The 23,413-nt window shown below is 43.8% G+C and overlaps 3 protein-coding genes across 3 annotated transcripts; all 3 read left to right on the forward strand.

Annotated features, from left to right (window-relative positions):
• The first annotated feature begins 1,309 nt into the window (after nt 1-1,309).
• On the forward strand, nt 1,310-5,710 carry LOC120680055 (RNA-binding protein 1-like). Its single transcript, XM_039961701.1, has 6 exons — nt 1,310-1,691; nt 2,947-3,068; nt 3,157-3,424; nt 4,087-4,148; nt 4,226-4,307; nt 5,268-5,710. The coding sequence occupies exons 1-6, from the start codon at nt 1,478-1,480 to the stop codon at nt 5,369-5,371; spliced, it is 852 nt and encodes a 283-aa protein (XP_039817635.1). The 5' UTR covers nt 1,310-1,477; the 3' UTR covers nt 5,372-5,710.
• Nucleotides 5,711-9,045: 3,335 nt separating this feature from the next.
• On the forward strand, nt 9,046-13,700 carry LOC120680054 (probable 6-phosphogluconolactonase 3, chloroplastic). The gene is made up of 3 exons (XM_039961700.1): nt 9,046-11,495; nt 11,595-11,730; nt 13,014-13,700. Exons 1-3 carry the CDS (start codon nt 11,137-11,139, stop codon nt 13,491-13,493), a joined length of 975 nt encoding a protein of 324 aa, XP_039817634.1. The 5' UTR covers nt 9,046-11,136; the 3' UTR covers nt 13,494-13,700.
• A 2,479-nt stretch (nt 13,701-16,179) lies between these two features.
• Nucleotides 16,180-21,496, forward strand: LOC120678425 (rab GTPase-activating protein 22-like). Its single transcript, XM_039959612.1, has 5 exons — nt 16,180-16,659; nt 17,498-17,633; nt 17,790-17,839; nt 19,250-19,303; nt 19,854-21,496. The coding sequence occupies exons 1-5, from the start codon at nt 16,412-16,414 to the stop codon at nt 21,085-21,087; spliced, it is 1,722 nt and encodes a 573-aa protein (XP_039815546.1). The 5' UTR covers nt 16,180-16,411; the 3' UTR covers nt 21,088-21,496.
• The last annotated feature ends 1,917 nt before the right edge of the window (nt 21,497-23,413 follow it).

The raw sequence follows: 23,413 nt of genomic DNA on the forward strand, positions 1-23,413 counted from the left end.
TAAGAAGACCAGCCTCACTCAACCTGAAAAATAGAACGATCAAATGTAAGTATATTATGTACGAAACGTATACGAAACAAACATATTTTTAAAAACATAATCCGACGACATATCACCTGGGCACCCATCGTGGCTCAACAGGAATAAACTCCGCTGGTGGACGTGGACGCAGCACGTTAAGTTTCACGCGCTGAACCACAGCAAGAAAGGACCGGTGCGACGAGTCTATGACTCCGTCAAGTAGAGCTGTCGTATCTCCGGCCATACCTAACACAAAAAAATATAAGTTTTCTGCATTTTCTATAATTTTTCTGCATTTTCTACAATTTATCTTAAATTTTCATAAACTTTTCTAACATTTTCGTGCATTTCCTACAATTTTTTACAATATATTTTTATAAATATATTTTTCTAACATTTTCTAAATTTTTCTGCATTTTCTACAATTTATCTGAATGTTTCATATACTTTTCTAATATTTTCTACAATTTCTGACTATTTCTCGAAATTTTTTCTCGTATTAAACAACTAATCAATACCACAAAAGTTGTTGGTAAACCTAATTGGTTTTTCTAAAAACTAATCTTAATTCTACCTAAATTATATTAAAAACATTAACTAAATCGCTAAAATATCATTACTGCTGCATACACTAATTATAGAATTAAACATACAATAAATTTAGATTGAGAAAGTTGAGAAATATTTATTACCTGCGGTTAGGATCCAAAATCCGGTAGGGCTTCGCCGTTACAACTCTCTCCCTCACCCCTCCTCTCTCCCTCCCGCTCTCTGGATGTCGTGGGAAGCAAATGAAGGGGGAGGGGGAGGGAAACCCTTTTATACAGGACTGGGGAGCCTGCCGCCCCCCTGGCGGGCGGCAGGCCCCTGCCGCCCAGTGGATTGGCGGCAGGGGGCCTGCTGCCCGCCAGAGGGGCGGCAGGCTCCCGCCAAGGGCTCCCGCGCAAATATTTTTTTTTAAATTTACATATAAGTCCCTGCCACCCCGCTGCTGGGCGGCAGGCCCCCTGCCGCCCCCCTGCCGGGCGGTAGGGGTACAAAACTGTAAATTTTGATATTGAAAATATATTTCTGTAAAAAATGTTTTCGAAAAATATAAAAATAAAAAAGGCGCCCAAGAAAAAGCCCATTTTGAACGGCCCATGTCCTAACGCTTTTCGTTTTTCCAGCCCATCACCACCTATTTGCAGAGGCCCCTCTATTTGAACCGCACACGTCTCAATTTGCAAGCGCAGGTCCGGCCCAAGAAGCCCACCTCACGACCGATACAACCGCCACCACGCCTCTCTCCCTCTCAACGCCCGTCTCTTTCTCTCTCCCCAACCAGATTTGTCAGAACGCGAGCTCCTCTCCTACCCTCTCTCTCCCTCGCGCTCCGAAACCCTAGCCGCACGCAAGCTCTCCCCTCCCCTCGCCTCGCCTCGCCGCACCCGCCGCGCGGGACGAGCCGGGCGCCATGGCCGCGGAGAATTACTGGAGGTACGCCGACGCGCGGCAGCAGCAGCAGGCGATGGTGGCCGCCGCGGCTGGGATGGCACCCGCGGCGACGGTCACCGCGTCCCAGACGGTCGGGGGACCGGCGGCGGGAATGAACCCGCAGGCGGCCGCCGCCGCCATGGCGCAGCAGGCCGCCGCGCCGCCTCTCAAGCGCGCGCGCCCCGACTTCGGAGGTTCGTGCCCCCCCAACTGTTTTACTCGACGGCCCCCCTGGTACCCCTTCGATCTCCGTGTCGCCCGTGCCCTGTGGAATTTGGGGGGCGGATTTTAGTTTGCTCTTAGTTATTATGTGCGATTTTTTTTAATTCCAGCTTCTAGATCTGGAGATGTCTTACCTTTAGATCATACTTTTATGTTTCTCTTAGTTCTAAAATACGATAACCTAGGTTCTATTCAGTAAATTGAGATTTGTTTGCCTAAAAGTTTAATCTGTTAAGCTGATTCGTGTTGGGAGGGCAGTCTGTGTGACAAGATCGGTTATTTGCAGTATGTATCGAGATTTGAATCAATGTTTGACTAAAATATTGTTTTTCGAAGCTAAAACCTGTTGGGATTGTTGATTGAGGACAAATTATGTACTGATACTTCCTAGACATTTGCTGATTTGACTCATGGTGGACAGGATTTGATTGGGAGTGTTGAGATTTGTTCGTTTGTTAGACTTTTTGTTCTCTTTTTATAGCTCAATTTACGATTGGTCAAAGGCCTTATTATGGTTTACATAAAAAGCTCTCACAAAAAAAGCGAATCCAAAATGGGGTGTTGATATTTAGTTGTATTTATTATTTTGTTGCAATTCTGTCCATGTGCTACGACTGTCTTATGTAGATGAGCTTCCCAGAATTTTTTTTATATTGATTACACAAGATAATTTGAAGTGGAGGAAATTCCCTATATGGCACTGGATAAAAATCTGATTTCTTATACGGCACTACAAAATTTTATCTTCCTTATTTGACACCAGGATTGCACTTCGGTTATATCTATTAGAAACTTCCATCAATTCACTTTCAATATGTCAGATATTTGGTATGTGGACCAAAATACTCCTGATATATGGCAAATCTCTATTTTTTTTAATTGAATAATTATTTAACTGAAGTTGTCGAAATTGGCAAACACAATGTGCAGCGTTATATTGTCCTTTGAATAATTCGCAGAAAATTATTCGATTCTGTTATTGCATGTTCTATATATTTCATGTACTAGATAAGATGAGGGGGGAAATATCTTTTTGGTGGCATATACCAGCCAAGCTAATGGAAGTGTTAAGAAAGGAACAAAAAATATATCGTGATGTCAAATAAGGAACATAAGTGTCAAGAAAGGAATGGAAAATAAATCTGTGTCAAATAAGGTGGGAAAACAATTTAGTGCCATATAGTGAGGCTTTCCTGCAATCTTTTGATTTCGTTTTCGGTTTCGCAGATGTGTCTGGAGGACAAGACATGACAGGATATTATCCACGTGAAACTGACAGGGCAGGTTACCATTCACTTAGAGAGAATGAAGCGATCGGAGCTTCTTATGATCGTTACTTGCGCAATGGGGTACAAACAGAGCTTTTCATATTGACCTAGCATTTTTCCCCAGCACAGAGTTATTAACTTGCTCTTTATCTGTGTGACAACTTTGCAGATGCCCTCTGTCGGTGCCAATGACACTAGTAGGGCTGCTGGGATGAATGCTGGGATCGCTGCTGGGATGGGTGCTGGGATGGCTGCTGGAATGGGTGCTGGGATGGCTGGCTATGGTGTTGATGACCGCCGTATGATGGGTGTTGTCGGTATGGACAACAGAGGGATGGGCTATGGTGGCAGGCCTGAGCCTCCTCTTCCTCCGGATGCATCAAACACTTTGTATATTGAGGGCTTACCTGCAAACTGCACACGCCGGGAGGTTTCTCGTATCCTTCTTCAAGATCTTATTACCTTTCTAAATAGGTTTCACTACCTTTGAACATTCCAGTGACTGGCTGTTGCTAGCATGTGATGTTTCAATTTACTAATATTGAATACCATATGCATCTTATTGAGTTTTCATTCCACTAAAAAAAGGACAGATGAGTTATTTCAATTACTCAAATAGCAATAACTGCCCAGATAGAAATTGATAACCATGTAAATAGCAAAATGTATTGTTGTTAGGTTTATGATGGTCCTGAAGATCTTATTACCTTTCTAAATAGGTTTCACTACCTTTGAACATTCCAGTGACTGGCTGTTGCTAGCATGTGATGTTTCAATTTACTAATATTGAATACCATATGCATCTTATTGAGTTTTCATTCCACTAAAAAAAGGACAGATGAGTTATTTCAATTACTCAAATAGCAATAACTGCCCAGATAGAAATTGATAACCATGTAAATAGCAAAATGTATTGTTGTTAGGTTTATGATGGTCCTGTTTTCCTTCTTTTTGAACTGTTGATGTTCTCTAATTTATATTTGTTTATTTATATGCTTCAATTGCCGGTTTGATTCAAAATACCAATTGAGGTCAGGATACTTGTATACGTGACCACTTTCTTCATGTGTTTTTGTTCCTTGACCGTTTGCTTCTGCAGATATATTTCGCCCATTTGTAGGCTTTCGCGAAGTGCGACTTGTTAACAAAGAGTCCAGACATGTAAGTTACTGTGCCTTGTGTTAGAATTATTATTCTTTGAATGATGGATGATCCCTTACGTTCTAACTTGTATGCAGCCTGGTGGAGACCCACATGTGTTGTGTTTTGTTGATTTTGACAACCCTGCTCAAGCTACAATTGCTCTTGAAGCATTGCAAGGTGATAATACTTATATTTGTGGATATGGAGCATGTATCAGGGTTGATTACTTGACTAACTTTTGTGACATGCAATTTCCCACGTGTGTTCTTGTTAAATTCCATTATTCATGTCTGCATTTGCTTCTAGTTTGTCGTGTAGCTTTCCTTCATCGGTCTAACTTTGTGCAAATTGTTAATTAGAGCATCTCCATCAGTTTGGCAAATCGAGTTGCCATCTTTGATTTTTGGCAAAAACGTTAAAAATACTCCTCCAACAGTTTGGCAAAAGACTTGGCAATTTTTGGCAACTTGGGAAAAACTAGCCTCCAGCGCGCAAATATACGCGTGCGGCGCGCGGTTGGCATCGTGGTTTCTAGTCAGGTGGGAGGGGTGAAAAAAGAAATAAATAACAGAGAAGGGTTCCTGATTTAAGTTTTCAAGAGGTGGAAGGGCATAAATATAATTTTGTTTCTCTCTCAGGGTTCCTGATGTAAGTTAGATCTGGGTTTGGCAAGTGAATTATGCCAAACTGTTGGAGATAAGCTCTTTTTTTACATGGCATATCTTTTTAGAAGTTGGCAAAACACAAGATATGCCAAGTAAAATATGGCAAACTGCTGGAGATGCTCTTAGTTCATACATTAGTTATAGCAGCCTGCTGACAGTTAGGTGAGGGTATAAAGCGGTAAACCCATACAACAGTTCAGCATATCCTAACAAGCTAATATGCTTGTAGTCATGACCAGTGTACCAATCCGTAGCATTGCTCGACAACTTGCTTGGTAGTACTATCGCTACCAATCTAATACGAGTTTTAACATTTTATTAGTTTTTTTCGAACATTCACATTTTGCATCCTCATCTGCATGGGACCATTGGTTGAAGGCAAAACATAATACTCTTCCTGTTCTTGTTAAGGTCCGATCTGTTGTTCACGCGACGACCTGAGCAATATAAACCATCGCGATTCGTTTTGCAGGTTATAAGTTTGACGAACACGATCGTGACTCAGCCCATTTGCGGCTGCAATTCTCACGCTTTCCTGGTCCGAGGTCAGCTGGCGGACCTCGCGGTAGGCGTTAAGACGTGCGGACCTCGTGGTTGCCGAACCTATCGTTTGTACGAACGATCAATCTGCCGCAGCGTAACACTTCGATATGCGCTGAAATCCTCGGTGGCTAGGGTTTGGCATCTCATTTCGTGAATGCGTGAAAGGTGTCATGCAATAAGTGATATTCGTTCTCTTGTCATTAGACTGCCATAGCGTGTGTTAGGGGTGGAACTTTAAGTTATTTGACATACTGTATCTGTTGCCTTAGTTATTATGATTTACTGTAACTTTGTTACCTTGCTACCAGAGACAAGAGTTGTTATCCTTTGAATCTGTCCTTGAAACTAGATGTCTGTTGTTAGCCTTGTTTAGTAATATTGTCCCTGTTGGTATTTCTTGCCCCCGTATACCAACATTTTCTAGGTCCGTATAGGACTATATTTCTGCACCCCCTCCCCCCTCCTCCTAACACACATAAATGTGAAGTACCCACCTGCTTGGCTGCTTTGCTGTCCCACATCTAAGAGGCGGGGGCTACTTTGCTGTTTCTTACTTTCTTTTGAAGAACCGAAGGCTCCTTTACAATTTTGATTAAATAACTAATCACTAAACAGTGAACATAGTGAGCTTTTTATTTTTTTAGTCGTCATTTATAATAGATCTTAGGACTTAAAAATGACTTTAAATATGGAAGTATTCCTTTATCCCCCCTTTCAGATTTGATGTGGTTGTTTCGCTTCTTGTTCAGTCTTGTTAGTGAGCTATTTTTTAGTTCGAGATCTGTAGGATTTGCAAGAGGGTATCTTCCCGAACTGCGAAACATGTAGACCTGTGGTGCCTTGAGACTTTGGTGAGGCATGGCATTGTTGGCTTAATGAACCATTCTTCCATGCTGCAATACTAGTACAATCCCACCTTCACAATAAACTATTAAAACTTACCCTGCTCAGTTCAGTCATGCCTCTGTTAATGCAGATAGTTGTCTTTAAGCTTCGAAAAGGTTTTCTCTAAACCTTGCAACTTCTGGTTTGGATCATGTCTTTCGCCCTTAAAAAAGTCTACTCTTGTTTTCTTTCAGCCGACATACTCAAATAATGGCATTGTACGTTCATGTCCAGATTTTTCATGTATGAGCTTTTGGCAGTTAATCTCTTGCCATGAATTGGTATTTTTTATTAAGATGATGCATCATGAATTTATTGTGTATTTTATTTGTTACTTAACAATTGAAGTTTACATCCTTGGAGGTCATAGGGAACAAATCTAGGTCCTTTGATCATCTGTAGACTCTTAGGTTTCTTGAGAGTTTGTAGGACTGCATTTCTTTCATGCCCATGTCCACCACAACATTTATGTGGACTTCCATGTAGCTCGTTTTTGTACTGTGAATATGCCTTGCTTCTTGTGCTTGTGTGAAGTTTGCCGCCTCTTATATGTTGTGCAATTTTGTTTGAGACTGGTTGAACTTCAAATTATGTTTTGGTATGCTTGTTCCTTCCCAGATAATTTTATTAGCATTGTTTACAGCTTACGTGACAGGTACTCAAACCTTAAATTGTATTTTATTCCTTTACAAATGGTCTACTATGCTGTTATGTTGTTGGATGATTTTAGTATCTTTGCTCCGTGCCACTCCATGGCTACGTTTGTTGTCACCCTTTTGGCCGATAATTTTTGTTGTTTGCCAAGATGTAGCCGGGGACTGATTATGTCCGTCTTTGTGACAGCTGATGTCCCGTTTGGATACAAATTATTTTTGTAGTATTGGATAAATACTAAGAATTTACGAAATACTTTGGTTTTTGAAAGCTCATTGGTGTCTGATGTATTTCATGGGTTTTACAAAGTATTATATTATAGTTTTCTAAAAACATCATCCAAAGAGGGTCTGACTGTTTTCGATCAGAAAAATGTTGCAGTGTCCGATTTGTTTCATGAACGTATCTCCATCAATAGTATGTTTTCACAATTGCTCCTGCCGTCCGTGATTGTTTCGTGCTCTTGCGTTCGCTACAATAACGTTTCCGCATCACTTGCCTGTTTATTGGCCCGCCTAGGACTGTCTGCGATTCTGTCGTGAACGTTTCTGTGTCAGCTGCTGGTTGCTTGTGCTTTTGTACGACACCCACTGTATTTTTGAACACATCCAAATACACCTGATTCACAGATCACAAGGCCATGATGAAGTTTCACGGCACAACTAGAAACTCTAGCGCGGCTTTGCCGCGCTTCACTATGGTTTTTTGACTAGTGTTGCCATGATAAGGTACTCTTAAGATTTACCTTTTATGTATCATATGGATATGTTGTATTAATCAGTAGCCATCCTGCAATTACAATTTATATCAATCAATTTTGGAATATGTTTGATTTTTTGTAGGTAACGACTTGTTAGAAATCTGGTCTATAGTGGAGTTATTCTAAAGTATTTACCATAAATTTAAGCACTTTGTCCAATTGTGCACTTCCAAACCTATTCATATTCTTAAAGTTCGAGGACTTGTTATGTTATGGTTGATTTGTGCACACTCAATATTTGGTGGAGTCTGGACTTGAATTACTATTGCTTATATGGATGAACATGCGACCATTTTGTTAAAATGTAAAGATAACACTTGTCTCCTTTATAAATTGAACAAACTAAATTGTGCAAACATGTAAATGTGAGTGCGCTTAAAATGGAAAACATACATCTTACTACTACACATTTGTCCAATTTGAAAGACTTCCAAATTAATTAAATAATTTTTTGCGGGAAAAATAGATAATTAAATAAGCAGATAAATGAACTGATTTTTTTCATCATTTGACAAGTCGCCGGTACGCTCTCTAATCTTTATATCTCCCTCTGCTGCCTATTCTCCCAAACCTTCCACTGTAGAGAAGCTCGCTGGGAGGTCCTCTGTTGGCACAGTTGTTTGTAGCCCACTATATTTTCCTATACAAATGACGCCATCATCTTTTTCCTTTAGCTTGGTGAGGATCGAGCACCATCTCACCCCAAAATCGGCAGCTCACGTGAAACCAAGAAGAATCTCTTTTACCTCTTGCTGTCGATCCATCACATACATTACGTGGCTAAAACTTAGGATCTCGTCGCTGCCATCCACCATTGCTGCCAGTCTATCACAACCACCATCCATCGAGTTTGTGATCCAGGTTCTTGGAGTCCGCACAGGCCTTCAATTCCACGTTGTCCTGCTTGGTGCGCACCCACGCTCTCCTCCGTGTACACAACATAGCTGCTATATAAGTACGCGCAGGCACTGACCCAGAGCTCGTCAGTGGCGATGAGCCTGCTGTGCCCGGCTCAGTCTCGTCCTTATGCGACGGCGGGCTATACGTAGAGGTAGCGGATCGGGAGACGTAGACGCACCGTTTGACCCCGACCCAGCACTCTTAATTGTTGGGAAGATTATGAGGGCTGTAAGCAGTGCAGTGATCCATCCACGGCAGACAATCGCCGAACTCCATCTTATGGGATGCTTGTGCAATGCGTGGAATGTGAAGCGATGCGATGCGTAAGATGGGTCGAGAAGCATCCCGACTGACTGAGAGACGGCCGGCGGCTGCCCGCGGTGCTCACCGTCCTTTATTAATGATTGGAATATCGGATGGCTCCCATTGTATGATGACGTGGCTTATCCTGCGCTCGTTTTTGGCCTGATAGCAGGGTCAGGTTTCGTCTTTTAAAGATAGGCCAATACATTCATGCTGAATATGCTTTTAGGTTCCATATGTAGAGGGCTAACATGCGTACATTCACATCGAAGAGAGTCAACATAGCGTTGCGATTGTTGTGACAAAATAGTTAAAGCAACGAGCGGATGAAGGCATAGTAGAGCACCAATAAGATCATATTCCTGGACTCAAACAAAGGCATGGGTAAGTATAATACAGATAAGAATAAGAATCATTTTAAGGGAAATTTTGTGCGTTTGTGAGCGGGTGTTCCTATTTACCTAAGTTGCCTAGTACCGTGTCAGCTTGCTATCTGTTCTGAGATCATCAACATGTCGTCATAATCTCGTATCAGCTTGCCAGTGGTGACTCGTATTTTCATTGATCTGACGATGCCATGAACTCAGCTGTTTGTGTTGGGGATTAGGGTGAGTTTTATGGAAGGAATCACTGCACTGGTATTGTGATTGGAATAATTTTAGGGTAAACAAGAGATGAAAACTTGCTTTGTTTATCATTATTATCTGTACCTGATCTATGTACGCTAGCTGTGGTAGGTGCTTAATTTGTGGTATATGATTATCTTAATGGAATAAACTCGCTAAGTGATTGCCAGGCCAGAACCTCCTTGGCTGGTGGCTGGAGGACAAGACAGCCAGCAGGCAGTCCCAAATATTAGTTTGCCTAAACATATATATTTGATTTGTGCGCAATTATAGAGCGAGGGAAACTAAAAGAAAATTGGAGCTAATGTTCACTTTCAATATGTAACCACCCTTGGAAGGAGAACAAGCTTCTCTTACTTTCCACATCCGGAAATAAAAGCAAACCCACAATGATATTTTTATATGACAGAAGCATATTTGAACTTTGAGGAAAAACAGGATTTCAAGCCACACTCTTTTGCCAAAATGTTCAAATGGCACACAAAGAAAAATAGCATCTCAAATAAATGGCTTCCTGTCCTTATTGCAAACACTAAAGGAACCACTACCCTCCACACAGAAAGTATCTGACAGCACCTGGCATTTCCATGGGGACTTTTTGACTGACGATTGACTTAATTAGAAACGGTTATTCGGTTCAAAAAATTGGAAACGGTTATTGGTTTTACTTCCTTGATAGAGGCTTTAATTTAAGCATGTAATATTTACTAAAACGTAGTCTTTCACTAACAGCTGAGTTAGGTTATTCTAGTTTTTAGAGGTTCATTGCTATGGCCGTGTTTGGATCCTATTGTTAGTGTTAGTGTTAGTTTTTAACCCCTTCAAATAACCCTCCAAAGAAATAACATTTACTAGTTTGGATCCTAGTGTTATTTAGCACTTAATGATACTTAAAGAACCAATGCTCTCTCTTTTTTCAGTGGGGCCCACCAGAAGTAACACAATAATCACTTCTTGGAGGGGTTAGAGTTTTAGGGTGTGTTAGTGCCAAATAACATACAAATAACACATATGTTTGGCTCTTAAGTGTTATTTGAGAGTTATTTGGGGTGTGTTACTAAATAACACATGGATCCAAATAGGGCTTATATCGTTTGTGAAACATCTGCTGCCACGCAAGTAGAATGGTATGTTGAACGTAGTTTCGCAGTATCTCTGGTTAAATCCAGACATCCTGTCATCATTAGAAATACTGTTTCTTTCGTTCTTTCACAAAAAAAAAACGCCATCATTCCCCTGATGGACGCATTGGTGCCTCCGTCTTCCCAGCATATATTTGTTCTATTTGCCACGCAGAATCGATCTCACCCTTTGCTGATGCAAAAATCTAAGGTCTGAACTCTGATGAAATGGCATTCTAATCTAAGCTCAGTATCATCGCTCTTCGCTCATCAGTAACTAGTACCCAAAATGCAATACCACCAAGAATAAGCAACTTGTCCCCGGCCCAGTTTCTCAAAAAAAAAAAAAGTTGGCCCAGGTCCGAGCTGCTTTTCTCTTGGGCGGCAGCACCAAAGGAGTGCGTCCACGTGGAAAGGCCAAGAGGAAGCGGGCCCCCACGATCCGGCCGTCCATCACGATTTCGACGGCTACAAGGTGATCGTTCTTTCCTAATCGGCCGTCCGCCCCCAAAGCCCCTCTCCATTTCCAGTTTCCAGGCCGCCGCCACCATGTCCCTCTCGGCCGTCGCCTCCGCCGCCGCCGCGTCGACGTCCCTCTCCTCCGTCAATCCCCGCCGATCGTCGCCTGCGTCCAGGGTCCCGGCGCCGCTTCGTCGATCCCTTCCATGCAGGCTCCTGTCGTCGACGCCGTCGTCCCACTCTCCCCTTAGGCCGGTCTCCGCCATGGCCGCCCCCCGCACCGCCGCCGGCGAGGCTGCATCAAGGAAGAAACTCATCATCTTCGACGCCGAAGAGGACCTCGCGGCTTCGCTGGCCAAGCGCACGGCGGAGCTGTCGGCGAGGTTCGCTGCGGAGAGGGGCGCCTTCACCGTCGTGCTCTCCGGCGGATCCCTCGTCAAGGCCCTAAGGTTCTTGGACCGGCCTCCCGATCGGAAATTCCTTGGCCATCGTTGGCTTTCGGATCGTGGGGCTCTTGACTCTTGAGTCTTGACCTTTGGGTTTCACAGGAAACTGACGGAGCCACCGTACCTGGACGCGGTGGATTGGAGCAAATGGCATGTGTTCTGGGTTGACGAGAGGGTGGTGCCCAAGGACCACGCGGATAGCAACTACAAGCTCGCCTCCGATGAGTTCCTTTCCAAGGTAATCACTTGTACAGTGAAATTCAGAATCTGTTTCGATCGCGAAAGGTGGGACTTTGGAGTTTCTATTGATTTGCTTTTTTTTTTCCAACGCGGGGGTATGCCCCTGATTTCATTACTGGTAGTAACGAAAGTACAGCAGTTCACAAACCAAGGTTCGACACGAAAGAAACGAGGATTTAAAGGCTAAAAGTCTACGGATTAACAGCCTCCAGCAAACCTAGCAACACCACAAGAGCGACAAAGAGTAGCAAAATGATAGCTAGTTAAACTTTATCAAATCTCCAAAGCGGTTGGACATATGTCGAAGCTTCAGTCTTTCAGCTCCCCTTCACTTCCTCTCCGTCACTGGAGCAGAACCACACTGGCATCTCCTGGTGGGGCTTCATTTGGGTGTAGACTCAGCACCACTGCTCTGAGGATATCCGCACCCCCCTCTAGCAGCAGCTTGTCCTCTTCCGACTGTAATTCTGCCCAAAAGGAGATAAACGATGAGGCGAGACAAATCACCTCTGTGGGAGATCTTACCTTTTTCTCTTCAAAGCACACATTATTTCTAGTTCTCCAAAGTGCCCAGCAAATCCCGGCCAATCCCACCATATGGAACTTTTCAGCGCGGGGCATAAAAAATTTAACCCAGTACCAAAATTGGTCAAATGATGAGGGCCTACAATCACCCCCAACAACCATTGCTACCATGCTCCAAACATACTTGGCCATGGAGCATTCAAAAAACAGATGAATAATGGATTCATCCTCCCTGCAAAACATACACTTGCTATCCCCATTCCAGCCCCTCTTCAAGAGATTATCTTTGGTCAGAAAGGGGGTCATGATTGTTTTTGAGCGATGGAGAATGGAGTTGTGGAAATTTTGTGCAGATCGTGTACTTGTTTGCCTGTTTTGTTGGACCTATTACTGAAGTTCCTCGTAATGTTCTGGACATTGGGAAATTGACAATGACGAATACTGAGCAAAATGTTGAATTTGGGAGATACTGAGTTGTCTGCCTTATCCTTTTGAAAAAAAAGTTGTCTATCTTGGATTTCTGATAGTCTTTCAGGAAAAAGATGTCTAATGTCTGCTTAATATGCATATGTGTATGTACTCTGCATTTGTGTCTTCAAATTGAAGTACATCCATGTGCCATATGTGTATGGACTGTGGACATTAGAATTGTGTGTACAAGTTCATATCTATATTCTCATATATACTGCCTGAAGAAACCTTTACCATTGTTCTACACTGTATCTAAGTTTTCATCTTTTGTTTTCTACAACATAGGTGCCAATTCCTGCTGGCCAAGTTTATGCTATAAATGATACAGTGTCAGCCGAGGGGGCTGCAGAGGACTATGAAACTCGTTTAAGGCAACTTGTCAAGGATGGCGTGATTGGAATGTCACCAGTGACAGGTTTCCCCAAGTTCGATCTTACGCTTATCGGGATGGGGCCTGACGGCCATGTCGCCTCGCTCTTCCCAGGTCACCCTGTTGTCCATGAAAACCAGAAATGGGTCACCTTCATCAAGGATTCTCCGAAGCCGCCACCGGAGAGAATAACATTCACTCTCCCCGTGATCAACTCGTCGGCATATATCGCACTTGTGGTCACCGGTGCCGGAAAAGCTGGCGCTGTTCATAAGGCACTTTCAGAAGAGCAGAACACATCAGATTTGCTGCCCGTCGAGATGGTTTCGCTTCAAGATGGAGAGCTCACTTGGTTCACTGACAAGCCGGCGGTGTCCATGTTGTCGAGCATTTGAAGCCATAGTCGTATAAGTTTGCTTGAAAGTTGAAACTCTCGTATTGAGTACTTCATAAAAGACTTGATGGATATCCATTAGGTTCGGCAGGAAATTGTGAGTTTCGTTTGTATTATTATAGTGTGCCGGAGAAATGTGTCTTGGGTTCCAATGTCTACCAAATAATCATCAATTATGGTGAGTTTTTTTTTTCCGGACCAGCGAGCCTCCTGCATTTCCTCCCCTGAGTTTTCTTTCTTCTTTGAGTGCGATCTGCATCAGGTGCTGTCTGTGCATGTGATCCCTGAAGAACATGTACTAGAACTATGAAAGCAGCGGATGTACTGGAACTATGAAAGCAGCGAGATGCTGAGGTCCCGTTTGGTTCACTAGCGCAATTTGCGCTACAAAAAGAATTTTGCATATATGGAGTATTAAATGAAATTTATTTATAAAATCTTTTCAAAGATTAGTGTAACTTTTTGAGGCGAATCTAATGAGTCAAGTTTCACCATGATTGACTAAGTAATCATCCTCTAATCATGCGGTCAAAAATCTCATTAAATTCGTCTCGCGAAATAGCATAGAGATTGTGAAGTTAGTTTCATAATCTATTTTTATTTAGTACTACTAATTAATGTTCAAAATTGTCTACAATAGCTTGTGCTACTAAACCAAACCAAACAGAGTATGAATTGATGGGTTGCCAAGATACTTTTTTTTTAACTCACTGCCAAGGTACCTGAGACAACTGCACCTGCCATTTCTCTCCGTGTCTGGGACTCAGGTCTTGTTTAGTTGCATCCGTGAAGTTTTTGAATTTTTTTTATATTTGAAGTACTAAACATAGACTAATCACAAAATTAATTACAGAACTCGTCTATAAATCGCAAAACGAATCTAATGAGCCTAATTAATCCGTCATTAAAGGTTGTTACTGTAGTATTAATGTAGCAATTTAGCGTCTAATTACGGCCTAATTATGTTCATTAGATTCGTCTCGCGATTTACAGACAAATTGTGCAATGCGTTTTTCATTCCGTCTAGATTTAAGTGTCTATGCAGGTGCCGGAAAAAAAATTGGAACTTTGAATTTGGGAACTAAACACGGCTTCAACTCAAGAGTCAAGACGCCGCGCAGCTCTGACCGTGTCAGAGTCCATCAGCAACTCATGAACACGAGTAGTAAAGAAGAACAATCTGGAGCCCCCAAGTTCATGTGACCCGGCACATGAACAAGCGGGGCCAGAACATGGCCGGAGGCCGAGAGGAGCCTCGCGCGAAGCCCCCACGTCCCATGGTACGCGGTGCCGCAGGCATGGCCCTCCACCGCCGAGCGTGTATAAAATTCTTGTCCAGTCTCGGCCCCGGGGAGCACGGTGTCCCCGCCGCCGCCGCCGCCGCCCGCGCCGGGATCTCCGGCGCGCGCGCCCTGGATTTGTATCGTGGCCTGGTGTCGCCGGAGCCCGACGAAGCCTTCGAGGCAAACGGCCAACGAGCCGCCAGTCATCGTGCCCACCGTACTCTGTGCCCGAAACGGGCCGTTGTGCCGGGCAGGCGTGGCGAGTTCCCCGGGTCCAAACGAACGAGCCAAAACCATGCTGCGACGGGCACGGAACCGACCGGGATGGTGTCACCCTGTCACGATTCAGTTCTTGCGCTTGTGCTTTGACCTGACCGACCGCGTCGGCTTTCGACCAACCAACCGCCCGGGAGCCGGACGGAACGGAACGGCTGGTCGGCGAAAACCTCCGGCCGGCCGTGTCGTTGAAATGTTTTTTTTTTCGCGGCGATGACGTACTAATTGTGTGGCGTGGATATAGGTGAAAACAGATCGCATACGCATTGAAATAGATTTGAATATCTTGAATATCTATTTTTTTTGTTTCCTTTCAGTTTCCATCACCTAGTATGGAAACGGATCGAATATACATTGAAACAGATTCGGATATCTCGAATATTCGTTTTCCTATTTCCTCACCGTTTACATCCTTAGGTGTGGATGTGTCTGTGTTCAGTTGACCACTGGTGATTCATAAAGGGCAGGAGGATAATGGCGAGCAGTAAATAACCTCGTAATCGCTCATGAAATCGACCGATACCAAACCAGATCTTCTTGGTTTAAAAGTAGACGCCAAAACTGAATCCCAAAGGAAACGCAGAAATGGTAAAGTTTAAAGGGGAAAATAACCCGGCTGCACTTATAAGCATGTGGTCAAATTGTGCATTATAGTTTGGTAGAACGAGAATTTGACCAATATTTGCTCAATCAATCTAACAATTTTGTCCGTTCAAAAAAATCTAACAATTTTGTAATAAAACATGTATTAATTATCGGTTGTAAAAACGAGTACTACGACGTGACTAGGAGTACCATGACATGGGTCAGAATTTCGGATTGAGATTCAGTGACGTACTGCACGTGCAGTTACTGCCACTGACACGTGGGCCATGAGGCCCACACGTCAGCGGCAGTAACTGCACGTGCAGTACGTCACCGGATCCGTGTCCCAGAATTTCTTTCTTTCCTTTTTACTACAGCAGAAGCAGAAAAAAAAGGAGAGACACAGACAGACTGCTGCAGTAGGAAACACCGTTCCCCAGCGGCATCACTGACGCGTGGGCCCATCACTTCCTGTCCCCACATGCAGCCTCCGTAGACGACTGTTTTATAACCGGTGCCTACCGCACCAACTCCTTTTAACTCCCTCTTCCAAGGGAGGAGAGGACCCGCATCCCCCCCGGTCGCCGCCCGGTGCTCCGCGCCCGCGTCCGCACCCGCCAGCGTACGGCCCGCCCGCGCCGGCCGCCGGCCGCCGGCGGCGTGGATGGGGAAGCTCGTCGCCCTGGCGCGGGAAGCAGTCGGGGTGGACTAGGAGCTCGGGTACTCGGTAGTCAATAAGCGGTAGGTGGAGGACGAGGCGAGGCAGGGCAGGGCGATGAAGGCCCTGCGGCGATCCAGCACCTCCTCCTCCTCGGCGGCGGCGGCGGCGCCGTTGCCGAGGGCGCCTTCGTCCCCGCGGTCGTACTCGTGGATCCACCGCCGGTCTCTCCTCGTCACGTCGTCGGCCTCGTCGCCGGCGGCCTCCGGGAATCTGGCAGCGGAGGGTTCGGATTCGGCGCCGGCGCCAGTGGTGGCAGCTTCCTCGTCGCCCTCGCTGGCGCCCTCCTCCCCGAACGTGGACCGGTGAGTTCTCCTGTTCGGATTCCTGTTAGTACAGCGAATGGGTCGCTTCAAAATGGGGAATTTTTGTTGGGTACCGTTACCGTACGCGTTGAAATTTCCAGACGATGATTCGCGCACCGATTCTCAAAAGTTATGCTCGTCTGGTGGCATAGTGGGAGCGGTAGTTTGTTCGGTACTATTATTCTTACCCATTGTGCTTTAGCCTTTAGATTTAGATAAAAATAACTTTTTTTGGGCACAAGTGCTCAGAACCAGCTACTAGGTGCTTTTTGTACGCTTTGATCTAGTTATAAGTCTTGCTCTGCAGCTCGCAGTAGTAGGCACAAAGTTCTGGCTCGCTTATAGTGCTAGTTGTGTGAAATGTGGATTGGGTGCTTGGTCAATTTAGTATGAGAATGGAAGGAACAATTTAGCTTAAATCACTCAACTTTAGATGGGACGTCCACTCTAGGATCTTATTTCTTGGCAGTGGTAGTCTGGTAGAGTTCAAAACCATGACTTGTCGATCTGTGTAATGGATAGCGTTTCATCAAATGCTTAGTTAACCTGGCATTAATTGCTGCTATTTCCGAATTTAATACCCTAGGCGTTTGTGCTAGTAGCTTGTGGATATGCTAGATTTTGAGTTGTTTATATACATTTTTTGTAACCAAAAAAGTACTGGGTTTTTGCTATTGAGTCTAGCTTTAAATTGGCTGCAGCATTGTTTGAATTTGGAACAAAAGTCCGTAAATGCTGCAGTCGAGTTGTATCTTAGCCGTTGTGCAACAATTTCAGAACATGGAATCATCAGCCAACTGCAACTTATTCTTTCTCTCCTACCACATTTCATTTCTAGAGGTGGAATTAAATCTCCATGGTCTCGAAGAAAAAGAAAACGAGCACTTTCTTGTCAACACTGGAACCGTCTATTTTCATCAAACGGGAAGCTTCGTGATGGGGGAAGAAAGTTTCTAAAGAAAGTTCGCAGTGGGGTAAGCATTGTTGTTATCCAGGACTTCTTTCTATGCATACAACCTCTGACTGATTTATGTTGGAAGCTTAGCTATGCACATTCTGCATGCAATTGCATGTTGTGCAGCCTTTTCCACTTTGATGGCAAACTAAATCTATTATAATAATGTTTCTAGGGAATTGAACCAGGCATCCGGGCTGAAGTTTGGCCATTTCTACTTGGAGTGTAAGATGATTCTCCTATGTGCTTATGTATTTAATATTATGTAGCAATGATCTTGTTAACATAGTTTGATGTGGTAAATGAATTTAGAGTTCTAGAAGTCAGTGTTCTGTTCTTGTGAAATACTCTATTTCAAAATATGAGGCGCATCAGGATGTAAAAGTGACAACTTTTGTGGATTTTGATGATCAGTTATTTAAATTGTATGGATGATTAGAATGTAAAAGTTGTAACAATCGATTCACATTCACATACCTTTCAATACAAGTCGATTTTATAGCAATTGATAATATGTTGCATGAGTAACTGATGGTCAACGTGTACTTTTAAATGCTTTCTAAATCCTAATACGCCTTACAAAAAGAAATGGAGGGAGCAGGTTCATAACAGTTTACAGTTTGAAAGATACAAGTGTGGTCCCATGTGATAACTTCCTCGGATTAGAATTAGAGAACTCCTATAATTTCATGCAATGGATGGCAGAAAAAAGGTTACCTGGTTGGTGACCTAGATTCTTGCACTGCTTTTTCATAATGTCTTTGCCAAAATCAATCTTTCCACCATACCCTCTATGTTTCAAAATGTTGACCTTCTGATTTTCTCGATCCAGTTTCAACATACAGTTCTCTCCTCTGTCCTTTTTTTGTCACTTATCCTTGCTCTATCTACAACATTTATGAGTTAAGCTTGACATTTCCCTCTATCTTCTCTATGTCCAGTAACATCTTTAATCTCTGTGCCCAGACAAATAGGGCTTATGAAAAGAAATGGTGGAGGTATTCTTTGAAAAGTTTTTTTAAAAAAAGCACTCCAAAAGTTAAAATTTTATAAAAATTCATTATTTTACAAACACTGCTAACGTGCTTTACCAAAAGCATGCCAAAAACTAAACGCATTCTCACATTGGTCAATAATTGGGTCTGAAAACATTAGCATTTGGATTTGCTCGTTATCTTATCATCACAAATGTGACTGATTTGGAAAAATAATCCAATGTGTTGGTAACATGCGTCCCTAAACTCCACGTCTCCACATGACATCATAATATTTGATGGTATTTTTCAAGTTAGTCTTCTTTCATTTTAAGCTAATTTTTGCTTCTGTTATGTATGGGCCTGCCTATTGTCTATTTGTAAGGTTACTGATTTTCCGTAAGCCACGTTTTTTGGGCCAATCAATCAAAATTAGAACCATTTGTGCATCTATATAAGGTAAACCAAAAGACAAGAAAAGTGCATTGTGCTTAACAAAAAAACAACTTACAGCATGAAAACAATGTTCTATTTGGTTTATCGAGCCTTTATATATTGTTTTAAGATTGTTTTGTTTTAGCCTTTTGTTATTGAATACCTATCCTATTTAATATGTTGCTGCTTTAAGTCGATAGACTGATTAATTTCTTGTTATATGCAGTTATGATTTGAACAGTTCTGAAGAGGACAGAAATGCCATCAAGATAAAGAAAAGGTATTGCTTCTATAACTGATCAATTAGCTTTTGCTTCCTGTATATAGGTGAATGTCCAGCTTGGATTGACGATGATTTATCTTGAAAGTCTGGAAAACAAGAGTAAATCGATAGATATGATAGCTGTGCGCATCTTTGCTTCCATGACTGATATAAGACATGCTGTGCTTTCCTGTTATGTGAAGATTGTTGTGAAGTATTAGTGGATTGCCCACCTCTTCCCAAGAGCTTAAGCTTTTGGGTTCATTTGGTTGGTGCATGAAACCTAACATGGTATCAAAGCCAGAGGTCTCGAGTTCGAGTCTTGGTAGAGGCATCTTTTAAGTCCTCCGCTCCCTTCTTTATTTCCACATTTGCGCTTTGTTCCGGCTGCATGTGAGTGGGAGTGTTGTGAAGTATTAGTGGATTGCCTACCTCTTCCCAAGAGCTTAAGCTTTTGGGTTCATCTAGTTGGTGCATGAAACCTAACAAAGATAACATCACTAGAACACCTGTTTGTTCACAATGATGCTTTACTTATTGACATGAAGTGCTGCAACTTCTGGTGCAGGAAAGAATATGAAAAGCTGAGACGACAGTGCCATCGCGTTCTGAATTGTTACAAAGGAAATGGGCTGAATGTTATAAATGAGTTTATGAATGAGGATTTTTCTGATGGGGTGGAAGGATCAGAGTCACCTCATTCTGAAGGTGTCAGTAAGAGGGCTTGTGTGTTGCCCAAAGAATTGAAATCTTTAGGCAGCAAGGCAGAAGAACCAGAGAGTTCTAACTGGGCTTCTGTGGAAGGCATGGATGAAGATACAAGTGAGTTAACTTACGTTGATCCATGTATTGCAGAATCAGAATCTTCCGACTCTGAGTCTTCCTGTGAAGAGGATCCTGACAGAACACCCGTCTCTACCAATTTGGAAGAGAACTGTGATTCCAAACCAAAATTTGTCCGGAGCGCATCGTCTAAGTCAGAAGTTTTTATATCTGACAAAACTCCAGAGGATTTTACCACATGGCAGCGCATTATACGTGTAGATGCTATTCGAGCAAATACAGAATGGGCCCTATTTGCCCGTAATCAGGCTGAAGTCTCTAAAGAAAAAGCGCTGCGGTCTGCAATATCAGTCGGGCTGAAAGATTATGACCATTTGGAGCCTTACATGATTTATCATGCTGCACGATTAGTTGCATTGCTTGAGGCATATGCGCTCTATGATCCAGAGATTGGGTACTGTCAAGGAATGAGTGATCTCTTGTCACCAATAATTGCAGTTATGGAGGAAGATCATGAAGCATTTTGGTGCTTTGTAGGTTTCATGAGGAAAGCGAGGCACAACTTCAGGCTTGATGAGGTTGGAATAAGAAGACAGCTGAAAACCGTCTCGCAGATCATCAAGCGCAAAGACTCGCACCTCTACAGGCACCTGCAGAAGCTCCAGGCCGAAGACTGCTTCTTTCTGTACCGAATGGTGGTGGTTCTCTTCAGGAGGGAGCTCACTTTTGAGCAGACTGTGTGTCTATGGGAGGTCATGTGGGCTGACCAGGCCGCAATTCGAGCTGGGATTGGAAGGTCCACTTGGGGAAGGATAAGGCTTCATGCTCCACCTACTGATGACTTGTTGCTCTACGCTATCGCTGCCTGTGTCTTGCAGAGGAGGAAGCTGATAATTGAGAAGTACAACAGCATGGATGAGATATTGCGGGAGTGCAATAGCATGGCCGGGCAGCTGGATGTCTGGAAGCTCCTAGATGATGCGCATCACTTGGTTGTTAACCTTCATGACAAAATATGATACTATTCTTTCCTCAGTTACGTTTGGTAGAACATATGCAGACCTGAACAAATTTCCGAGGTGTATATTTAGCATCTATCTATCTACTGCTTGTCACCCGGAATAAAAACCCTTGCATGGGTATATATAGATTGAACCTTGTAGCTTCAAGTGAGGACGAAGTTGTCTTCACTTCGGTTAAGCTGATAAACCATAGGTTATCACCGTGGTTCTGTCGTTACAAGCCATCCATAGTTGGAACTTCATGGAAAATTTTGTTTTTGCTTCTAATAATGTCTGTTCTAGGCAAAAACATCATTTTCCCTAAAGTCTCTATAGGGCAATTAAGTTCCCAGATGTTGGGTGTAATGTAATGTGGAGTGATATACCAATACCAATGTCAAGTCTTTACTGTTTTTTTCCTCGTATACCTATTCTGTTTCTTCCCTGATACTGATGATTGAGATAACAGAAAAGCCTTTCCCACTCCTGGTCTGCTGTACATGTTTGATATCGCAGCAAGGTAATAATGTGCATGTTCTACAAACTGTTTGAATCAACACCGAGCATCTCATTTGCCAGAACTTCTGCATGGTTGGACAAGCTGGAGCTGGCAGTGCCAAAAGTGAGCTGGCTGGGTTGTGCTGCACTGGCCCAGTGCGACTGTTACGCCATCCCGACAAGGTGAACATCTGCGTCCACTTCTTCTTGGACGTCCTCCTCCGTGGAACATGAAGAGGAAATGCATCATCCTACAGCTCAGGGGGACACCTGCGCCAGCGTCCAAACTTTTGATGTGATCTTACCTGAAACAGTCAGTGCTCGGCAACATGAGGCGACAGCCAGCAGTCGCCATGGGCCATGGGGCACAACACGTGTTCAATCATTTTCCCCACTTCCTTTCCGTCTGGTGGTTAGAATGCCTCTTCGTCCGACAGTAGAACAGTGGTGAGGCGCTTCTAGCTAGGTGCTTTTTTTCAGCATCTGATTTTTCAGCCAGGTTTTTTCTAACTTAAAAAGGGTTAGATGCTACTCTTACTGTACTGTATCTGGACCTGTTTTCACGACATCATTACTGTATCTGAAAGGGTTAGTGTTTGCACTCGATTATCTGAACCCCAAATCGTCCGTTTTCTTAGCAAAAGCCCAGCCCACAATTTGTTATTTGCACTCGTATACCTGTATTGTCGTTGTATCCAGCAATTGAGGTGGTCACTAACTCTAAATTTATATATCCATCTCATAAGAAAAGAAAAAGAATATATATAGCAAAATTAAAAAGAGTAGACTTTTAATGGTTTACTTCTTTTATAAAGAAACATTTCAATATTCCAGGTTCTATGCGTGAAATATCCATCCATTATGTTTTATTAAAAAAGAGAACCATTTCAATATTGCTCAAAGCAGTTGTCTCACAGTCTCTCCCCGTCACCCGTACGCGTGCTGGGCACAATCCAGAAGCAGGACCGAGAGATCCAGGGCACATGAACATGGCGACAAGAAGGCTCAACGGCGCTCGGCCGGCCGGCACGGTCTGGCCCAGCCGATTCTGCTGGCCGCCGCACCCAAACCCATGAGGAGATTGAGCCGGCTGACGTGCGCAGGCGCAGCGACCTCTCTAGATTGCTTTATTTCCGGCCTCGATCTCCCCGTCGTCGTCGTCTCCGTGCTCCAGCTCGCAGTTGGGTGGCCACACGACGCAAGTGGCCGCGACCGGACGGTAGCTGTGTCTGGGGGCCAGCCGTGGCCCGGCCGTTGCCTTCGCCGTCGGGATCGGGCCGCCGCTTGGTGACGGTGATAGATGGCCAGCAGCCACCGGCACAGCACAAGCCCCGGCCCCGCCGGCGGCCGGGCGTCCACCACCACGGCGGCGAGCTGTTTGGGCGCGCGCGCCGCCGTCACGTCTTTTCCTGCCGCCTCGCGCTAGCTATAGCTTTACAACCAGAACCAGGCCTTCCAAATCTCCGTGGGCGCATGTGTCGGATGAAAATGTGGTAAAAGATGACATCCGGATCCGATTTCATCCGTATCCGATCCGAATTTCTCGGTGTACGCTCAGGACCGTGCATCGTCATCAGCTGCAAATTAAAGCTGCGACACGATTCCTTGCCGCTGTTTTTGTTGTGCACCAATATAACACAGTTGCCCGGTGAGGTAACGATGCTGATGCTCTGAAATGTGCAGCTAGGTAGCCTGCTCACAGTACAGCAGAACTAGCACTTGCTAACTGATCGACCTACGTCATTGTAGATAGGTTGATCTTTAATTATTATTAGCTTCAGAAGCAGCTAGCTAGCTTGCTAGCTGCCTAGCTCTCGGATGAGATGATCCGATCCTCCGATCCGGT

Source organism: Panicum virgatum, chromosome 6N, assembly GCF_016808335.1.
Source record: "Panicum virgatum strain AP13 chromosome 6N, P.virgatum_v5, whole genome shotgun sequence".
Classification (NCBI taxonomy): Eukaryota; Viridiplantae; Streptophyta; class Magnoliopsida; order Poales; family Poaceae; genus Panicum; species Panicum virgatum.

What these genes read in the sequence shown, in the direction of transcription:
- LOC120680055 (XM_039961701.1), top strand. Translation starts at nt 1,478, where the DNA reads ATGGCCGCGGAGAATTACTGGAGGTACGCCGACGCGCGGCAGCAGCAG. An exon ending in CACACGCCGGGAGGTTTCTC is followed by an intron (nt 3,425 to 4,086) that starts GTATCCTTCTTC and finishes TTGCTTCTGCAG; the next exon opens with ATATATTTCGCCCATTTGTA. An exon ending in TGCTCTTGAAGCATTGCAAG is followed by an intron (nt 4,308 to 5,267) that starts GTGATAATACTT and finishes TTCGTTTTGCAG; the next exon opens with GTTATAAGTTTGACGAACAC.
- LOC120678425 (XM_039959612.1), top strand. Translation starts at nt 16,412, where the DNA reads ATGAAGGCCCTGCGGCGATCCAGCACCTCCTCCTCCTCGGCGGCGGCG. An exon ending in TCCTCCCCGAACGTGGACCG is followed by an intron (nt 16,660 to 17,497) that starts GTGAGTTCTCCT and finishes TTTCATTTCTAG; the next exon opens with AGGTGGAATTAAATCTCCAT. An exon ending in TGGCCATTTCTACTTGGAGT is followed by an intron (nt 17,840 to 19,249) that starts GTAAGATGATTC and finishes TGTTATATGCAG; the next exon opens with TTATGATTTGAACAGTTCTG.
- LOC120680054 (XM_039961700.1), top strand. Translation starts at nt 11,137, where the DNA reads ATGTCCCTCTCGGCCGTCGCCTCCGCCGCCGCCGCGTCGACGTCCCTC. An exon ending in TCCCTCGTCAAGGCCCTAAG is followed by an intron (nt 11,496 to 11,594) that starts GTTCTTGGACCG and finishes TGGGTTTCACAG; the next exon opens with GAAACTGACGGAGCCACCGT. An exon ending in CCGATGAGTTCCTTTCCAAG is followed by an intron (nt 11,731 to 13,013) that starts GTAATCACTTGT and finishes TCTACAACATAG; the next exon opens with GTGCCAATTCCTGCTGGCCA.